General features: G+C 37.1%; 1 protein-coding gene across 1 annotated transcript; it reads right to left on the reverse strand.

The window, feature by feature from the left end:
* Nucleotides 1–9,880: 9,880 nt before the first annotated feature.
* On the reverse strand, nucleotides 9,881–18,782 carry LOC129269329 (uncharacterized). The gene has a single exon (XM_054906823.2). It carries the CDS (start codon nucleotides 18,655–18,657, stop codon nucleotides 14,974–14,976), a length of 3,684 nt encoding a protein of 1,227 aa, XP_054762798.2. The 5' UTR covers nucleotides 18,658–18,782; the 3' UTR covers nucleotides 9,881–14,973.
* Between the last annotated feature and the right edge of the window lie 402 nt (nucleotides 18,783–19,184).

A 19,184-nucleotide genomic window follows, 5' to 3' on the forward strand; every position in this document is an offset into this window, starting at 1 on the left:
TAATTTTAAACATGTAAAACAAATATGAAGAATAAGATGAATCAGTTGCTTCATTTTCCTGCCAGATCCTTTTTGTTGTACTCCATACAATTATCACGCTTTTTCATAATCAATTTGAAGAGGAATAATGTTAACAATATTCGTAATTATTTGAATGATCCGGCCACGTTACATTAAATCGTAAGAAAATGAAAATACGAGAATGAATTTAGAAGAACCGAATCCCATATTTTCTTGACATCAAAAATTACATTTTTTCATCAAGAATTCAAATTCTTTTTTGAAGAATAATTTGTGTTGTTAAAAGAAAATTATTGTCATGAAATGGGATTCAGAAAGACGGATAGGCATATCCTTTACATTTGTCGGCATTCGCTGGCTAAGTCGTTCTGCCCCTTGAGGAATACTTTTCCTTTTACATTAATAGAAGATAAACAGGATTAATAGGTCTATGTGATAAAGTAAGTAAACTGTGAAGCGAATGCATGATCGGCAGGTGCTAGTGCAGGAGACAGAGGAAGAAACTAGATTTCGGGTGACACTGAGCGTAATTTTTAAGAAAGGAGTGGGGTGGGGGCTATGGAAACGAAGATTAGAATGAATGAGGGAGAGAAATATACGGGACTTTCACCATTATCAACAATTCTATTCTCTAATTTCACCGAGTGTGATTCTTCAAATTTAATTATGTTATTGGCAATGTAAATTTAAAAAATTGAAAAATGCCAATGTATATTCCTTCAATAATACATGAAATCAGGTCATGCAGGTGGGACAGCGTTCTTACCCTTGTCCTCAAAGGTGGCGCAATAGACCAGTTCGTAGTTACTTCTGGGACAATTTTGGTCTAATTACCTTTCATTTCTTTCTTTAAGATAGGTAGATTTCAAAGCAAATTACGTATGCATGCCTTACATAGCGGAATGAAGAAAATGAATAGACCAGGTGACTAGAATAGCACATCAATGAACACTCTATGAAGTTATTTGTTGCATTTCTACTTTGAATGCATACTACATGTACTAGAGGATGTTGCACAATGTACTTGGCAAACTGTGAAATACCTACCAGTCATTCGTGGACGCATTGTTTTTTGTGAATGTGAATGAAAAACACAATTCAAAAGAATATATGAATAATCAAGACATCGAATTTGGTGCTTATCTCATTAAATTTTAAACCACCATGTCACTTTAGTACAAATGACCTTCCTGTTATCATGCGCAGAATCTTCTGATCATGCGCAGAGTGGAACTACGAACTGGCGCAATTTAAAGAGATCATGGGACAAAGCTTTAGTGTAATAATCATTTTTAGAGATAACAAAAATAATAATTCAAAGGAAAATTACGAAGACTGTACGGCAGGCATCAACAGATGGCGTAATGAACAATGTTTTTTTTTGACAATTTCGGTTTTAGTCACGGTTTGAGTGATGTTCGTGATCTAACGCGTGGGGGTGGGGGGGGGGGGGGTTAACATCACGTATGCCCGTTTCATGCACTGACATAACGCATTTGGCTCATTGCATAACTACTTTGATCGTATCCACAAGCCTCCAGTTATTGATTTACTTTTCAGTGCTCTGAAATCTCTACTAATTCTAAATCCACACATTAGGGGTGAGGAGGATTTGAAAGACTTTTGAATTAATGATAAATGTCAAAATTGAAATATCTACTAAAATATGTACTACCGCCCTGTAAGAAACTTACAAGAAGCAAGTCAAATATGAGAACAAATAATCGTAATTTCTACTGGGGTGTAACCATAAAATTTGACAGACACTGGTCAGCCAGTAGGGGGCGCTGCTCCCTCAAAATCTTCACAAACGATATATGTTTTTCTTACATCATCGTGTTTCATTTTCCAATATAAAAAAAATCTTAGAATTTCGTGGTTGATTTCAGTGTCCTTTGACACACAAGATTCATTATATAACTTGAGCATTGCTTTAAAAACTATAATATTCAGATCGCTCGCTGCTCGTGCTCTAAAATTTTCTGAAAAATAAACGGTATCTCAAACCAAGTTACCTCAAATTCATGTTATTTTAAACACCACTGAGTTTTGAACAACGGATACACACAAAAGCATGGGACATACTCGCAACTACAAATGCATCTTACAACAAGTAGATTCGAAAGTCAAAAAGGGGGCCTAAGCTTTCGATCCTAGCAGAATCTTCGTCGGAGGCAAAATGACCATGAACAAGTAGATTCTAATGAATAGGCCTAAACAATAGAAAAATATCAGATATAATGAAGGTTTGACGGAGGTTCAACCAAAGGTAAGAGGGTTATGAATGAATGAATGAAAAATAAATGAAGGAATTAAAAAAATGAATGAATGAATGAATGAATGGATGGATGAATGAATGAAGGAATGAAGGAATGAAGGATTGAAGGAATGAATGAAGGAATGAAAAAATGAAAGAATGAATGAATGAACGAATGGATGAATGAATGAACGAACGAACGAATGAATGAATGAATGGACGGACTGATGAATGAATGAAGGAATGAATGAATGAAGGAATGAATGAATGAACGAACGAACGAATGAATGAATGAATGGACGGACTGATGAATGAATGAAGGAATGAATGAATGAAGGAATGAATGAATGAATGAATGAATGAATGAATGAATGAATGAATGAATGAATGAATGAAGGAATGAATGGATGGATGAATGAATGAATGAATGAATGAATGAATGAATGAATGAATGAATGAATGAATGAACGAACGAACGGACGAATGAACAAATGAATGAATGAATGAATGAGTGAGTGGATGGATGGATGGACGGATGGATGAATGGATGAATGAATGAATGGATGAATGGATGGATGAATGAATGAATGAATGAATGAATGAATGAATGAATGAATGAATGAACGAACGAACGAATGAATGAATGAATGAATAAATGAATGAATGAATGAATGGATGAATGAATGAACGAACGAACGAACGGACGAACGAACAAATGAATGAATGAATGAATGAATGAGTGGATGGATGGATGGATGGATGGACGGATAGATGAATGGATGAATGAATGGATGAATGGATGGATGGATGAATGAATGAATGAATGAATGAATGAACGAACGAACGAACGAATGAATGAATGAATGGACGGACTGATGAATGAATGAAGGAATGAATGAATGAAGGAATGAATGAATGAACGAACGAACGAATGAATGAATGAATGGACGGACTGATGAATGAATGAAGGAATGAATGAATGAAGGAATGAATGAATGAATGAATGAATGAATGAATGAATGAATGAATGAATGAAGGAATGAATGGATGGATGAATGAATGAATGAATGAATGAATGAATGAATGAATGAATGAATGAATGAACGAACGAACGGACGAATGAACAAATGAATGAATGAATGAATGAGTGAGTGGATGGATGGATGGACGGATGGATGAATGGATGAATGAATGAATGGATGAATGGATGGATGAATGAATGAATGAATGAATGAATGAATGAATGAATGAATGAATGAATGAATGAACGAACGAACGAATGAATGAATGAATGAATAAATGAATGAATGAATGAATGGATGAATGAATGAACGAACGAACGAACGGACGAACGAACAAATGAATGAATGAATGAATGAATGAGTGGATGGATGGATGGATGGATGGACGGATAGATGAATGGATGAATGAATGGATGAATGGATGGATGGATGAATGAATGAATGAATGAATGAATGAACGAACGAACGAACGAATGAATGAATGAATGAATAAATGAATGAATGAATGGATGGATGAATGAACGAACGAATGAACGAACGAATGAATGAATAGATGAATGAATGGATGAATGAATGAATAAATGAATGGACTCAAAAGCAAACATAGACATGGATCACTGATAAATGCATATAAAGAAGTACAAAATGTATGGTTTTTTGGGCCCCGGGAGAAGTCAGGCTTGTGAGAGTGGTCCTATCCCCTAAAAAAATTAAACTGACAATCATGAGGGGGTGGGGTCGGGGTCACTCATTGGAATATCATGTCGCCCTGGCTATAAATTCACTGAGAGCGTTCTTTATCGTGTATCTATCATGAAACGCGCCTAAACACAAGTTATGGGTTTTGTTCTAACCTGCAGCTACGATGGTTTAAAGAGGAAGTTTCCACTTCGAACTGCCTGGTTAAAACAACCACTTTATGACTTTATCTGTCCCGCTTGCTGGATTATCTCACATTATTTTATCGTGAAATCACTCAGACTTTCTCACAGAGTTATTAAACGATCTTCATTCTGAATGACATAATCATACTTATTTTCCTTAAAAAAACTATTCAGGCACAATAAAATCGATATTTTTTGTTATGGGGTATTGAGTTGTCAATAATGGTAGCTTCATTAAAAAATGTAAATAGATCTATTGATTAAAAAAAAAAGTTCAAAGAGAACACAGTAAATGCGCATGAATAATGCACAGTATGATTGGGGATGCTCGCATTTGACACAGCAGAATACAAAGTAAAAGAGAAAGCAACAATCGCGCCCTTTACGTGTTTTCAGTTATTTCAATCAAAGTGATTTGATGTCAGCAGATCTTGCAACATTAAGATACCTCAAAATTTAATGTTACTGAGCTTTGTCGCTTCTCAACCATCTGAAAACTGGTCTTACTCAGAAAAAAATGGGCAGTAAAGGGGATGTCATAGGAAGAAAAGAGGGCACTAATTGGCTATCAAAATGGAACGCTGTTAGTGGATATTTGTTGTTTGAACCTGTGAGGGCATTGCCCCTGTCTCCCCCCCCCTTTTTTTTTTGGGGGGGGGGGAAGGCACGTGCGCCACTTCTCTCCTCTTCTCTCCAAAGAGAATGGACATTATTTCTTTCTACAATCATCACATGAGGGCGTGAGTCTGTTATGAATTACAATACCCATTCAGGTTCAGTCTGGTTTATTTGTGTACAGCTGCAGCTAACCATCGATATTGTCACCGCAGGGCGGCCGCAACTCTCGGGTACTGCTGGTAGCGAGAGAATGTCTAAGTCGCCGAATAGAAAGTGCGAGGAGCAAAAACAGATTTGAATGAGAAACATTACATCCTTTAAAGTTAAAAATGCATATCAAGATATTTGATTATTTTGAATTTACCTTAGTAATGTAGGGGAAGATCTTCAGCTTTCCAACCATCGAAACCACACTTGACTGAAACAGTGCTGGACTGAGATCTCGAAGACAAGTAGAGTAGACACGGGGTAGACATTTTTCAAGTTTTGGTAAAACCCCGTCACACTAGAGGCGGAATGAGCCGGAATGCCGCCGGAATGAAAATTCTTGGTACATTCCTGGATATTCGAAGCGCATTCTAAAAATTCTGACTGCATTCTGAGTGCATTCCAGACATTCGGGTCCATTCTTGTGACCGGCCCGAATGTTTTGCTCATGTTCAAAACTTTCGAAGTGCATTCGAAGTGGAGAAATATCGAACGACATTCGAAGTGCATTCTGACTGCTGCATTCTAAATATTCTTGCTTCATTCTAACAGCATTCTTAATATTCTTCCTGTGTTCCGACTGTATTCGAGCTGCATTCGACAGTCAATACACCCGGAATGTGCAAGAATCATTCGAGGCGGGATCAAAGGACGTTCTAAGTATTCGAACGACATTTTTGCAAAAGTAGTGAAAATTTCAAATTCCCTCCCGAATGTGGCACGAATTTTGAAAGTTCTTCATTCCGGCTGGTTCTGCTCGATTACTGCTGATTCCGAATAAGTGTGACGGGGGTATAAAACGTGAAAGCCAACATGTTATGGTGTGAATGCTTTGAATGCCTCAAGTGTACCCAGTCATGTAAAGCAACCTGTTCAGCCTTGCATTTATTCGTGACAGATTTAGGCTTTTGAATGCTACCATGACCGTGGAGATGTCCTGGCGGAGTGGTCAGATGCCTGAGAAAGGGGGGGGGGGGGGGGGGGTGGGCACTCAAGTATAATGGCGGGTATGATGGTCCTTAAGCCCCCCTTTAAACGCCTTGCCACCAGTTCCCAAATATATCATTTCCACCCTTTTCACTGACCAACCCGTTCTCCCCCGATATGCTGCTCATTTCAGGCTTCCGTTATCGAAGACCCCCATTTAATGTTTAATTCCAGTTCCCAATGAAGCGCCCCCATTCACAGAGGGCCATCTAGTTTTCAAGCCCTTCACAATAAACCTCAGTTCTTGTTTAATGTATGTCTTTAGATTTTGGGAGCGAATCCGAGACCCCCCCCCCTCTCTCTCTCTCTCTCTCTCCCGAGCTGACCATTCGTTCAAGACGAGATTTCAATTTAACGTCTCTGTGTCAAGCTTTCCATCTGTTCTCTTATTTCTTCATTCTTTCTTCTTTCATCATCTCGTTCTCCACCCCTTCATTTGACAAAATGTACTCTTGATATGCTTTTAAGGTAGCGCTGTCAATGGATCATAATCACCTTGCAGCTATTAAAGGGATGGTCCGGGCTGAAAATATTTATACCTAAATACATAGAGTAGAATTCACTGAGCAAAATGCCGAAAATTTCATCGAAATCGGATAACAAATGATAAAGTTATGGAAGTTTAAAGTTTTGCAATATTTTGTGAAAACAGTCGTCATGAATATTCATTAGGTGGGATGATGATGTCATAAATTATCTCCACTTTCGTTTTCTTATGTTATTACATAAAATCATATTTTTTCATTATTTCATACTTGTGTGAATAATATGTCTCCCTTATAATGAAATAAGTTGCAGCAATAAATATCTAATGCACTAAATCAGTTGTCAATCCAATTTTTCTAGTTCTTTGAACAAAATTTGAATAAACCTAATTTCATATAATAAAATACAAAAGAACAAGTGGGGATGATTTTGATGAAATTTTCGGCATTTTGCTCAGTGAATTCTACTCTATTATTAAGCTATAAATACTTTCAGCCCGGACCATCCCTTTACAGGACAAGTCCACCCCAGTCATACGATGATTTGAATAAAAAGAGAAAAATCCAACAAGCATAATTATATAACACTGAAAATTTCATCAAAATCGGATGTAAAATAAAAAAGTTGTGACATTTTAAAGTTTCGCTTAATTTCACAAAACAGTTATATGCAGATTCCTGGTCGGTATGCAAATGAGGATACTGATGACATCACTCACTCACTATTTCTTTTGTATTTTATTATACGAAATATGAAATATTCAAATTTTCTCCTCATTGTCAAGTGAAACAAAGACTAATTCCTCCATGAACATGTGGAATTAGCTTTGTTTTAATACTATATGGTTTAATCAAGTTGGTCCTTATCGTCAAATCTGTAAAAAATTGAATATTGTATAATTCAAACAATAAATAACAAAAGAAATAGTGAGTGATAGACATCATCGACTGTCTCATTTGCATGTCACTGAGATGTGCATATAACTGTTTTGTGAAAAATAAGCGAAATTTTAAAATGTCATAACTTTTCCATTTTACGTCCGATTTTTATGAAATTTTTAGCATTTTGCAAGTTTGATTTTTCTCTATTTATTCAAATCATCATTTTTCTGGAATAGACTTGACCTTTAATGATGATCGTACCTAGTAATGAGGGGTAATGAGCTAATCCAATTTTTTGATCGATTTTGACATATATTATTCAGAAAATAATATCACATTTCACCCTTCTCTCTTTCCTTTTCTCTTTTCTTGGTCGTACTTTTTTTTTTTTTTTTTTTTTTTTTTTTTTTTTGGGGGGGGGGGGGCGCCTCCCCATGGCCCTAACTGTACGCCACCGATCGTATCCAAGAGCTCTTTGTATCTGTTGAAGCCGGGTGTTGAAGACGCCCACAGACTTGCTCCTGCAAGATCGACCGATCAAAATCTGGTTAGCAAAGGGCGCTGCGGAGTGTCAGGGGCGTTTCTGACTCGCCAGATACGGGCTCACAACAGCGCCAGTGCCACTGGCAAAAGCCGGGGTTCGCTCTTGACAGGATCCTTTGAAAACTTCGGTGAATAGCAGTTTTTATGAAAACTGTTCTCGCATACATCTTTCATTAGTAAAACACATGTCTTTATCAATATATTTCCCGCAAATTTCTGAAAATTCTTTTCCCTTGATAGTCCAAACTTGCCTCTATCTTTCCAATGTACCATTTTATTTTTAAGTAGTAGTTCTGCATTTATCTCAATCAAAATACAAAATTGAAATAATGATAATTCGATTTCATCATAATCATGTAATAATCATGATAGTGACGATATCGAAACAAGGAAAGCCCAGATAATACAGATGATGATTTTTTTTAAATCTATATATTTTAGAATGACACCAATTCAAATAATAGTTTTCTTCGCAGGAAATGCATGAGTGAGCCATTCCTTCGTAAATATTTTATTATTCATTTTTTAATACCCCCTTCATTTTCATTCTTTCGCGCCACTCTCCCCCCCCCCCTCTCCCTCTTTATGTATCTGCTCTTTCTATATCCCATCTCTGCCCTGTAATCCCTTTCTCCCTTTTTTCAATCTCTATTTTAAGAACATTATATTAATTATTTGGTCCCCATGGAAGACTAGCTGCACATGTAATTGGTGCAGATGAATATGGGTTATCCAACCGTCTCTTGTCTTGAGTCTGGTCTTTTTGTCTTATAACTCCTTTAGCATATTAAGAGCTTCAATGTTTTTGTGATGTTTTTCGTCAATTTCTAGAATTTTTTTCATTGTTATGTATATGCTATCCTTTATGTTTCTTTATGACATATATAATACAAACAAACAAATAATTCTTAGGTCCATACAGCGCATAATAATCGGTGAAGACCTATTATGCGCTTTACAAACTATTTTTCTTAAATCTTAAAATTTTTGTTTATAATCTGTCATTCGACTATGCGCAATTGGCTGGGCGTTGTGGCATGCGCCTGTAATCCAAGCTGTAGGGAAGTTACAAATTGATGTAGAGGTTCGAACCCTGGTCACGTCTTTCGGATGGTGACGTCAAAGGTCGGTCCCATACGTAAATAATCATATCTGATTGATACACGTCTGACAAAACTCAAATACACACACACATATGCGCAATTGTTTAGAGACATGAAGATTCAGAGTTCGATTCCTATAGTAATGCGGCTCCTGATCAAGGCATTTCATCTTCATTGCTCTTCTATCATAAATTAAATAAATCATAGACCCTTTTTTATTATTACCAACGTCCCTAAGACAGTGTTCGAGAATAATAATTTTCATTTTGTCTTAATGCAAAGTTTATTTCAAACAAAAATGATTTATGCATGAATTTTTTCAAAGGGCAATGAATAAGGAGTCATCTCAATATGGAGCAATGCACTCTTGAAAATACCGGGTAAGCCACTGACAAGGAAAATCAGTTGACTTTACAACCAATTTCGGATTTACAAAATGACCCGGAATCTGGGTCACACCTGACCTTATTCAGGATGATTTGTCCCGGGGAGTGTTTCATGAAAGGATTTTATCCGACAGTTACCAGTGCTTCTATAAGCCAATCAGAATCAAGGAAAGTTGTCAGATCTGACAACTTGTCTAATGAAAATGTTGATGAAACAATCCCCTGGACTTTTGGACCCAAGTGACTGATTTGCGTTCAGTCGGGGGGGGGGGGGGGGGGGGGTTAAAAAACAGTAATGAATTAATATAAATATATATATATATATCTATCTACTTACACATTTTAAACATATTTTGTATACGAAAATATCTGATTATTTTCAAACTAGGTCACAATTACTAGCTTATTCTCTGCTTTTATATAAAATAATTCACAATAACAAAATATTTTTTCAAAATAAAGAAAACAAATACAAAGTTTCGGTATTGGTTTTTAAATGCTGTGCATTTTATTCAACTCACAAGAAATACTATTCATCAACAACAATACAAAGACATGAATATTCTATATTCAGAAAACCATTACAAACTTCATAAATAACTTTCCATCCAACTATTACAATATAATAACATCACTCTATATAGAGAATAAAACTCCGATAATAATCTATTTCTTAGTATTGATGTCTCTCCTTCATCCACAAAGTTACAATAACACTTTCCCCAAACCTAACTAATATGAGAGCATCTTGAAAAAAACATATAACAAAAGAAATATGAAAACGACCATAACGTGTATCAAACTTTGAGTGTCAATTAAGTGAAGCAGCATTTACATGACCGATTCATTCAGTAAATAACAGCACCGTTAAGCATAACGTTTTGAACGACATACTTCCCAAGAAAACTATACATTAATATTTTGAAGGCTTTTGGGGTAAAGGATATGGCAAAGAAAAAACATGGGCGAAGAAGAAACACAGTACTTGTATAAAGGAGCTCAATAGGGGATTGGGAAGGGGCGGGGCGAAGGTGGTCAGGAAACAAGACAGAGAAAGGTGATTGTATAGGGAAAAATTACAAATCAATATGATTAATTCTAATTATTTTGTCTCTCTATGACAAGAACATCAACTAAACATAAAGGTTTCAATGAAAAAGATTGCAGAAATCAACTGGAAATTATTCAAAATAAGTAAAGAAATCAAATGAGATAATACATGAATATTTCAGAAGAAAAGTAAAGAACTGAAAATTGAAATTATACTAATAATTAAAATTATTATTTGAATATCACATCTTAATTTAGAAGCTAGTCGAGTAAAAATGAACAAAATATTAACAATAGACAAAAACAACAACAGAGAGGGACGGGGGCAGACCGCTACACCTATATCGCGAAAAGGTGCGAAAAAGTCCCAAGGTTGATTGGGTGATTAAACAGAAATTCTAATCAATATGTGTATAGGGAAAATAAAACAAATACATGTAGGAACAAATACTTTACAGAATGAACACAATGAAAACAATCCAATAATCTGAATGGTCAACAATGACTGCTTCAGACAAAAATACTGTTCTGCAGCAAAATTTATGCGTGTGGAGAGGGAAAATGAATAGAAATATATATCATATGCCTAAAGTAGAAAATTTCTTAACATTGCAGGGAAGAACTTTTCAATAAATGTCCTATAATCTTACACTATTTCCATAATTCAAAATATAAACATCACGCCAAAAATAACAAAAGTATACAAACTGTAAACAGTTGTGCGATAGATCAAATTGAAAAAAAAAGTGCAAGTGCCGAAATGTACATTCCGTATATAAGTTTTTAACCTGTTTTTAATAGAGAAAACATATTGAAGGTTTGATGAAAATCCATTAAGGAATAATGGAATTATATTTTTTGAAGTTTTAATTTGTTACGTCATATGCGAGCAGCATCCCCCCAAATAAAAAATAATTCCATAAATTCTTTAGTGGAAAATTACGAATAAAAAAAAGTTTTTCTTATAAAAGGGAGATCAAATGATGTGTTAACGATATATTTCCCGCACAAATAGAATCACTTATCTTTTTTTAATGAATTTTCTTAAATTTATATAACAAGACATGGTTATGAAGGATCTGCTCACTGTGACGTCAGAAAATCAAAACTTCATAAATCCGTTATTCTTTGACAAATTTTCATGAAACCTTCAACACTTTTTCTCTAATTTTTCTGCTTCTATTAAAAGCAACTTATCGTGTGGGTGAAATTCCCCTTTAATTAGTAGCTAATATCTTTGCCGTCTCCAAATATGTATGATCAAAATTATATTGGATATAAACAACGACGCAAAGATTCACCCTCTGAGGTGGAAAAAAATTACCAAATTTTGCGAAAAGATGAAAACATATGAGTCTGTTACACGATTAAAATTTGTCCAACATTCAGTAAAATAACAAAATACACGTTTTATGGGAACATTTCAACACAGCAATGAATAAATTATACACCATATTTGATCTCCCTTTACCCATCATGCATATTCCCTTCCGCACATTTTACACATTATTGGGCAAATCTAACTCAACCCTTTTGTTTAAAGAGTTAACTGACTGGATTTTGGGCTTGCCATATTCCCTTTTGCTATCTTGCACAATTATCTTTACGATCAATTCGGTGAAATATCTCCCTGGTGAATGAATACTGTAGTGGTATGAAATAGTGATGGCAGAAATACGAAATAATAGACTATAAAAGAAAGCTATCATCTTGCTAAAATCTACGTCAGGCCGATGATCTTTCTGATTAGTCATTTCAACTACCGCTACATGTATTTTGCTAACACCGGCATTAATAAAAAAAGGGTTTCAGAATCATTTTAGCACATCTAAAATGAAAAGGGTATAGTTAGACTTTATCTTGATCGCAGGTCGAAAATTAAAGAAATATATATTTTCAAGAAAAAAAAAACACTGTATGGGTTAACAACAATCTCGACTGAAGTAAAGGAAGCCAAGAAAACTACCGGTGTTTGAACTATTGTTGCAAAATACAAATAAATATATACCAACGTTGAAAAAAAAATCTACGACTCATAAAGCTTTATTTTAAGAGAAGGCAAAAGCAATTTTCGGGATCCGAATTATATAAAAGGATAAAAAACGTTTTCAAGCATGTCAAACACTTCTCAAGAAATTTAGTTCATTATAATTAATTCTATATTTTAGATATGATTTTTGTGACCTTGTTTACTTTGACAGCTGAGTATTTAATCATTTAATCCAGGAAAACGAATTACATTTTTATATTATCTAACGAGACCATACTTTCGTGACGTCATCACTCAGAGAAGATGTAGCATTTTCTTAAATTAATCGAGCTGGTATTTCCAACACATGTAATGACACTGAATATATACTTTAAAAAAAAAAACCTCGCACGTACCTTTAAGAAGATACATTTCTGCACAAAATATATGGCATATAATCTTACAAATAAAATCAAGTAAATATTAACACATAATACTGATATATTTCCATTTGTCAGTGGACTACATAAAGTGTGAAACTAATGTCATAGTGTATATACAAATATTTCATTTTTTTTTTATAATACTAATCACAAACATATAACAAAGTTCTTCTTAAAACATGTATATATAACTATATATCTTCTAATTTTCTCTTTCTAATACCTCTTTATTATTTTCTATCAAATATGCTAACTTTTCCCGATGAATTTACCTTCCTTCGCTTGAATTTCAAATTCTGTCTTTTAAAGCCGCCCTGTGTTTCCTTCGCACAATCTAATCTATCAAACCTGCATTCTCATCACTAATTGTCAAGGTAACTGAAAACAAACGCATGTTGATACAATATTCCTCGGTGCGTTGGTCACATTGAAAATGATAACTACGTGTAATCGCTACCATGCATGGTTTAATATAAAATTAGTTAATGGCGGCAAGATTATCAGCAAAAAGCGGTGCATGACTGATTTTTTAAAGAAAAATATCAAGGTTGTAAAAGGTTTTAACGCACACTGGTACTAACTAGCACCATATCTCAAGCTAAATGTCACATTAACAACTGGGAATACTGTTTTCTTGAAGAAAAAAAAAGATATTGCCCCAAAAACTTATTCATCAGACACTCAAAATTTTGAATAACGTCTGAATTCACGTGCATGAAATTAATCTCGTTAACACGTCATGATGCAGCTTTCGCTTTCAGTAGATGGAGTTATTACGATGAAAGGATTTTATACCATGACAAATATTTCAGCACCAATGGAATCGTTTACTGTAAAAACAAATTTGATTGTGCTCAAGTTTTGTCTAGGGAATCTAATTGATATATTCGATTTATGTACGAGTTCCTGATTGAGAGCCGATGACCGAATTGTGGTGGTCATTTTAAAACATGTTAATCATAACAGTAATATATTCGCATAACAGAGGAAAGCTCTAACATGCGCGGTATCAAGCAGATTTGGTCCAATATCAAGAGTAAACAATACAATTTTCTCCATCGACATGAATCTACAACGATTTTCAACAATAAATAATAATGACAAAATGTTAATCATTTAACACTCTATATAACAAACAAAACACCCCAAATATTTCACAAATCGATAATATGCCATTACGGGTCATCATTGTGTACAACAGCTGAGAATCATTTTCTATTAATAATCGATGACAACGCTGAGCGACATAACAAATTTTCAGACTACATATCGAAATTCAATCGTTTAGTCACTCTGTCAATAAATAACTGTTTTCAATTCGCTTTCAACAAAATCTTAACTCATCCCGTATAATATTATACTAAAACGGCAGTGCTGTATATATTTCAAGTGCATTCATAATATACATTCGTAATATTTGTTTTTCAAGTGTAGAGCAATTTAACAGTATAATCCTGGAGGTCACCCAATGCTCTCTTTGGGTAAATCAATGATCACAATCTGAGTAAATTCATGATCATATATCACATAACAACAAACAAGCGTTTATAATGACACACATGAAATAAATTGACAAATCTTAGTGAATTCCTACATCAAAATAAATGTCATCTTTTCTCAGATAAATTATTATATGTGGTGTTGATCATAAAATTATCGAAATCCACTAAATGAAAACAAAATAAACGAAAAAAGAATGATAATCAAGACTTTGAAATTGAGGTCAATCAAATCACCTTCCACGAAATGTAGTATATTATCAGATGAGCAATAATCAGAAGTAGTATACATATAGTCATGATCAGATAGTTAGACGGGGAAGAAGATGATGATGAATAAAGGAGAAGAAATGGAATCAAAGAGGAAAAAATGAAATAAGATGAAGATAATGATGATGATGATTGTGCAAGAAGAAGAAGGAAAAAAAAAAACTAAACCCCAAAATAAAGAATGAGAGAAGCAAACTGGAAGGGAATAATCACAAAATAATTAATCAATGAAAACTAATATTTCAGTTACATTCTATTAAATAAACGAAACAAAAAATCCGGAATCAAAACTAATGAAATGATGAATTTTCTACCGGAAGTGGATATGATCAATGATCATCAATCCATCATGATTGCGAGAAGAAACCCTCAGCGGTGTTACTTTCTCGAATGGTGAAGGTGAACTCTCCCATTTTCACGTCGGTAACGAGAATATTCTCCACTTTCTCTGGCTGCGGACGCCATAGCTCTCGCTTGATCTTCGCAGCAGAAGGGGATTTCATGCTCAGATCCAGGGGGCAATCTACCGACATCGCGGTGAACGAAGATGCTCTCTGTTCGGTTCGGACAGTAAGGATGGATTTCGGGACGACGGGAACTCGAATGGGAGGAGGATGAGGCGGCAGTGACGTCGATAAACCATCTCTCTTCTCCACGTTTTGGGCTACACTTTTGCATATTGTTTTAGCACACTTCGTTTTCTCATGGAATTTCGCCGGGTCCTTTATAACATTTCCGCGATTATCAAGAGTCTTTGTGATGTTGTTATTCAGTTCGACAGGGCTGAGGTTTCGTTTGAGAGATTGTCCAGGGGGTTTAGACTTTTCCACCCCAGTAACTGGCTTCCCTCTTGATGGCATGTTAGGTGAATCCATTGCGATTGAATGTCCATTCTTCTGTTTTATGAAAGCTTGGGGAGGGGCTCTCATTATCTCGCGATTCTGAACGGTTTGGGGACGATTCGTAACGGATTCTACGCGATTTACAACAGTTTCATAGGGATTTGGTTTCCCATTTAGGCTTCCAATTATTTGATTGTTCCAAGAATTTGCAGGAGTCGTGAAAGGTGACTTATGAGCTGGAGTCGTCTTTGGAACGACTTTTTCTCGCAAGGGTGCGTTCAACATTTGACTTAAATTACTGTTTTTGGTTTTTAAATCCTGGTTCGTCGCTTTCGTTGGTGCGTCTTGTCTACTCGAACCATCGTTGGTCTTTGGAAAAGAAGATTTCGGTGATGCAGTTGGGGTTGATGCATTGATTTTCTTTGGCATAAGATCAGAGCGATTCAAACTCCAGTTGCTGTTCTTTATACAGTCCTTAGTACCAGCAGGTTTGCAGGTGTCATGTTTCTTGTCAACAGCTTTGGGAACAGTTGATACTTTCTCACTCACTTTCTTTTCTGGATTTAATAAATTTTGTTTAATTGATGCGACGATGTCTTTCTTGAATGAGGATTTCACCTTCTCGGATTTATTCGACGGTTTTTCATCTATAACCAGTGGACAATCATCTTCATCTTCGTAGTCATATGGACTGCTCTCTACTATGTTCTTGGAAGCCGGTGGACTTTTCAGAGGTGCCTTTTTACTGCTCGCTATCTTGTCCTTGGTAGACACCTTAGCACTGCTGATGATTTTGCCACTTGGTTTGGAATTTGTCTTGGATATGAGACTTGATTTTGTATTGTTGTTGATAGACATACTACTTGATTTAAAATTTCCTACAACAGTCGACTTGACACTACCGTTCGGAGTATTGTCCTGCTTGACGCTGCTTGCAGAGGCTGTAGTGGACGTCTTGACCGGGCCCGTGGCGGCAGAAATTTGCTGTTTCTCCATGTTATCTGCCGAGCTAATCGGGCTCATCGCACTTTTCGGTCTTGCTGCGTCAGTGCCGGTTGGCCTCACAGTGCTATTTCCTGCCGTGCCGCTCGGCATCACCCCGGCATTAACCGCCGTGATACTCAACCCACTACTCCCTGTCATGTCGCTCTGTTTCATCCCAACATTCTCTGCCGTGCTGATCGGCTTCACCCCGCTACTTGTCGTCGAGTCATTCGACTTTGCCCCGCCAATCACTGCCGTGCCGTTCGACTTCGTCTCGCCAATCCCTGCCATTCCGCTCTGCTTCAAACCATCACTCTCTGTCGTGCCGCTCGGCTTCGTTTCGCCAATCGCTGTCGTAGCGGTCTGCTTCACTCCGCCACTCGTTGTCGTCGTCGTCACACCGTTCTGCTTCGCCCCGCCATTCCCTGTCGAGCCGCTAGGCTTTACTCCGTTATTCACCGACGAACTATTTATTTTCGAGCTTATGCTACCGATCGAGGTACTTGATTTCATACTGGTGTTCCCAGTAGAGCTAGCGTTCTTCAAGCTCGTATTTCCGGCAACGCTACTGCTCTTCAAGCTCGTGTTCCCAGCAGCGCTACTGCTCTTAAAGCTCGTGTTTCCGGCAGCGCTACTGCTCTTCAAGCTTGTGTTCCCGGCAGCGCTACTGCTCTTAAAGCTCGTGTTCCCGGCAGCACTACTGCTCTTCAAACTCGTGTTCCCGGCAGCGCTATTGCTCTTCAAGCTCCCCGTGTTCCCAGTGGAGTTACTGCTCTTGATAGTTGCGTTTACATCGGATCCCAACTTTACACCGCTTTTCGAGTGACTAGCTGACTTGCTGGAGCTATTGATGGTACCATTTGACTTGGGACTGCTGACCGTGCTCGATTTAACACCGTTGGTGACAGTGCTGCTGGACTTGGTGCTTGGTGTATTTCCGGACTTGCCACCAGTTGAAACCACATTAGTTTTTTTGACACTATTACTGCTCTCCGTGATTGTCGGCAAAGGCGGATCAGGTGTCGGACTAATAAGACTACATTCCAAGGGCGCAGTTGGGCTAAACAAACTTCCCTCTTTCTTGTGACCCATGGGACTCTTGTCCTTCCTTGGGCTTTTCTCGTCAATTTCTGATGATCGTGAATTGCTCCGGATGACAATCTTTATAGGGCCGAGTTTACCGAACTCCGTTTCTTTCACCTCGGCAACATGCTTGGGAGGTGGTACGAGCTCGGCGGTCACCTCCGACTTGACGGGTCTCGACACTAGCGATGACGAGTGATGGTGGGAGGTGTGTTTGGGTGAAGACGGTGGCATTGGTGATGGCGACGGTGACGGGGACGCAGATGACGATGAGGAGGATGATGATGATGATGACGACGATGAAGATGTCGTTGATGAATGGCGCGAAAGGGAATGTGGTGGTGGCGGGAGTGGTTTTGATGGGGGCGATACCTTTTGTTTCTTTACCTTCAATTTCGTTTTTGTTTTCACTTTCACAATCTTCTTTTCTGATTTCACTTTCTTTGGCAGCGCAGTCACTGGCTGTTGCTGTTTTACCTTCAATTTCTTTTTCTTCTTCTTCAATTTCGGCAGACTTTCTTTACGGACAACGGCATTTGTCTTGTTGATTTTAAGATTACCTTTTGCTTTCCCTTTCCCTTTCAGTTTTTTAACTTTTGGTTTTAATCTGCGGATAGTGATCGAGCCATCTTTATGTTCATAATGCTTGGTTCGAATGACTGTTCCGTCTTTCTTCGTCTTCCGCATGATACGGATTTTTACAACAGGTGACGGATTCTTCAGCGATACCTTTGGTTGCAGCATCCTTTTCTTCTTCTTCACCTTCTTTTTACCTTCTTTCTTTTTCCTCTTAAGTGATACCGGATTTCTCGGTGCAACAGGGGTAACAGGAGCCGTCTTTGCTTTACCATTCGACAAAGATGACTTAGATTTCTTAATCAAAGATGAGTCTTTTCGTTTAACTTTTGGGATAGACTTAGCTTTAAAACCGCCACATAATCTCTTTATCGGTATTTCCTTTTGAAGCAATGGAGGCCCGACATCGTCGGTGTCGTCGTCTGACGATGACGAAAGAAATGACGAGGAGAGATCTTGGGCGAGTTTTCGTTTGACCTGTCCAACGATACTAGCTGTCCTTGCTGGCATGGTGCCTGGTGGCTTAGTCGACGTAGATGGCAGCATACAAGGGGAGACAGTGGGAGTGTTTGAGTTGGCGCTGCTGCTGTTGTCACCCTCCCCATTCTCACCCGGCTCTTCCTTGATGTCAACGGGTTCTGGGCGTGGGACAACATCTGGAATTGGTGCGTCGACCTGGAGAACGAGAGAGAGAAACAATAGAAAAGGAAACTATTACCTTTGTTGAAAATACCATTTATCATAAAGTCTTCTCAACGTAAATATTATACAAGCTTCAGAATTAGGATGTTCAATCTTCAAAAGAAATGAAAAGGACAATCACCCCAACTCATTTTACAGGATCTATAAGAAAATTCAAAATAATTCTCACGCATTGCTCTCTCTACAGCTCACGTTATGAAAAATAACTGAATAATCCTTGTAAGATTTGAGATTTCATTTGTTGATTATCAAGCAGTGTAAACTGAAATCCGCTCGAGCTCAAAATCTTCAGGGCCAACAGACATAATTTGTACTTTCCTTCCTGGAAATGAAATATGATAAATGAATAAAATAGACATGCGCTGCATCAA

The sequence above is a fragment of the Lytechinus pictus genome, chromosome 10 (assembly GCF_037042905.1).
Source record: "Lytechinus pictus isolate F3 Inbred chromosome 10, Lp3.0, whole genome shotgun sequence".
Classification (NCBI taxonomy): domain Eukaryota; kingdom Metazoa; phylum Echinodermata; class Echinoidea; order Temnopleuroida; family Toxopneustidae; genus Lytechinus; species Lytechinus pictus.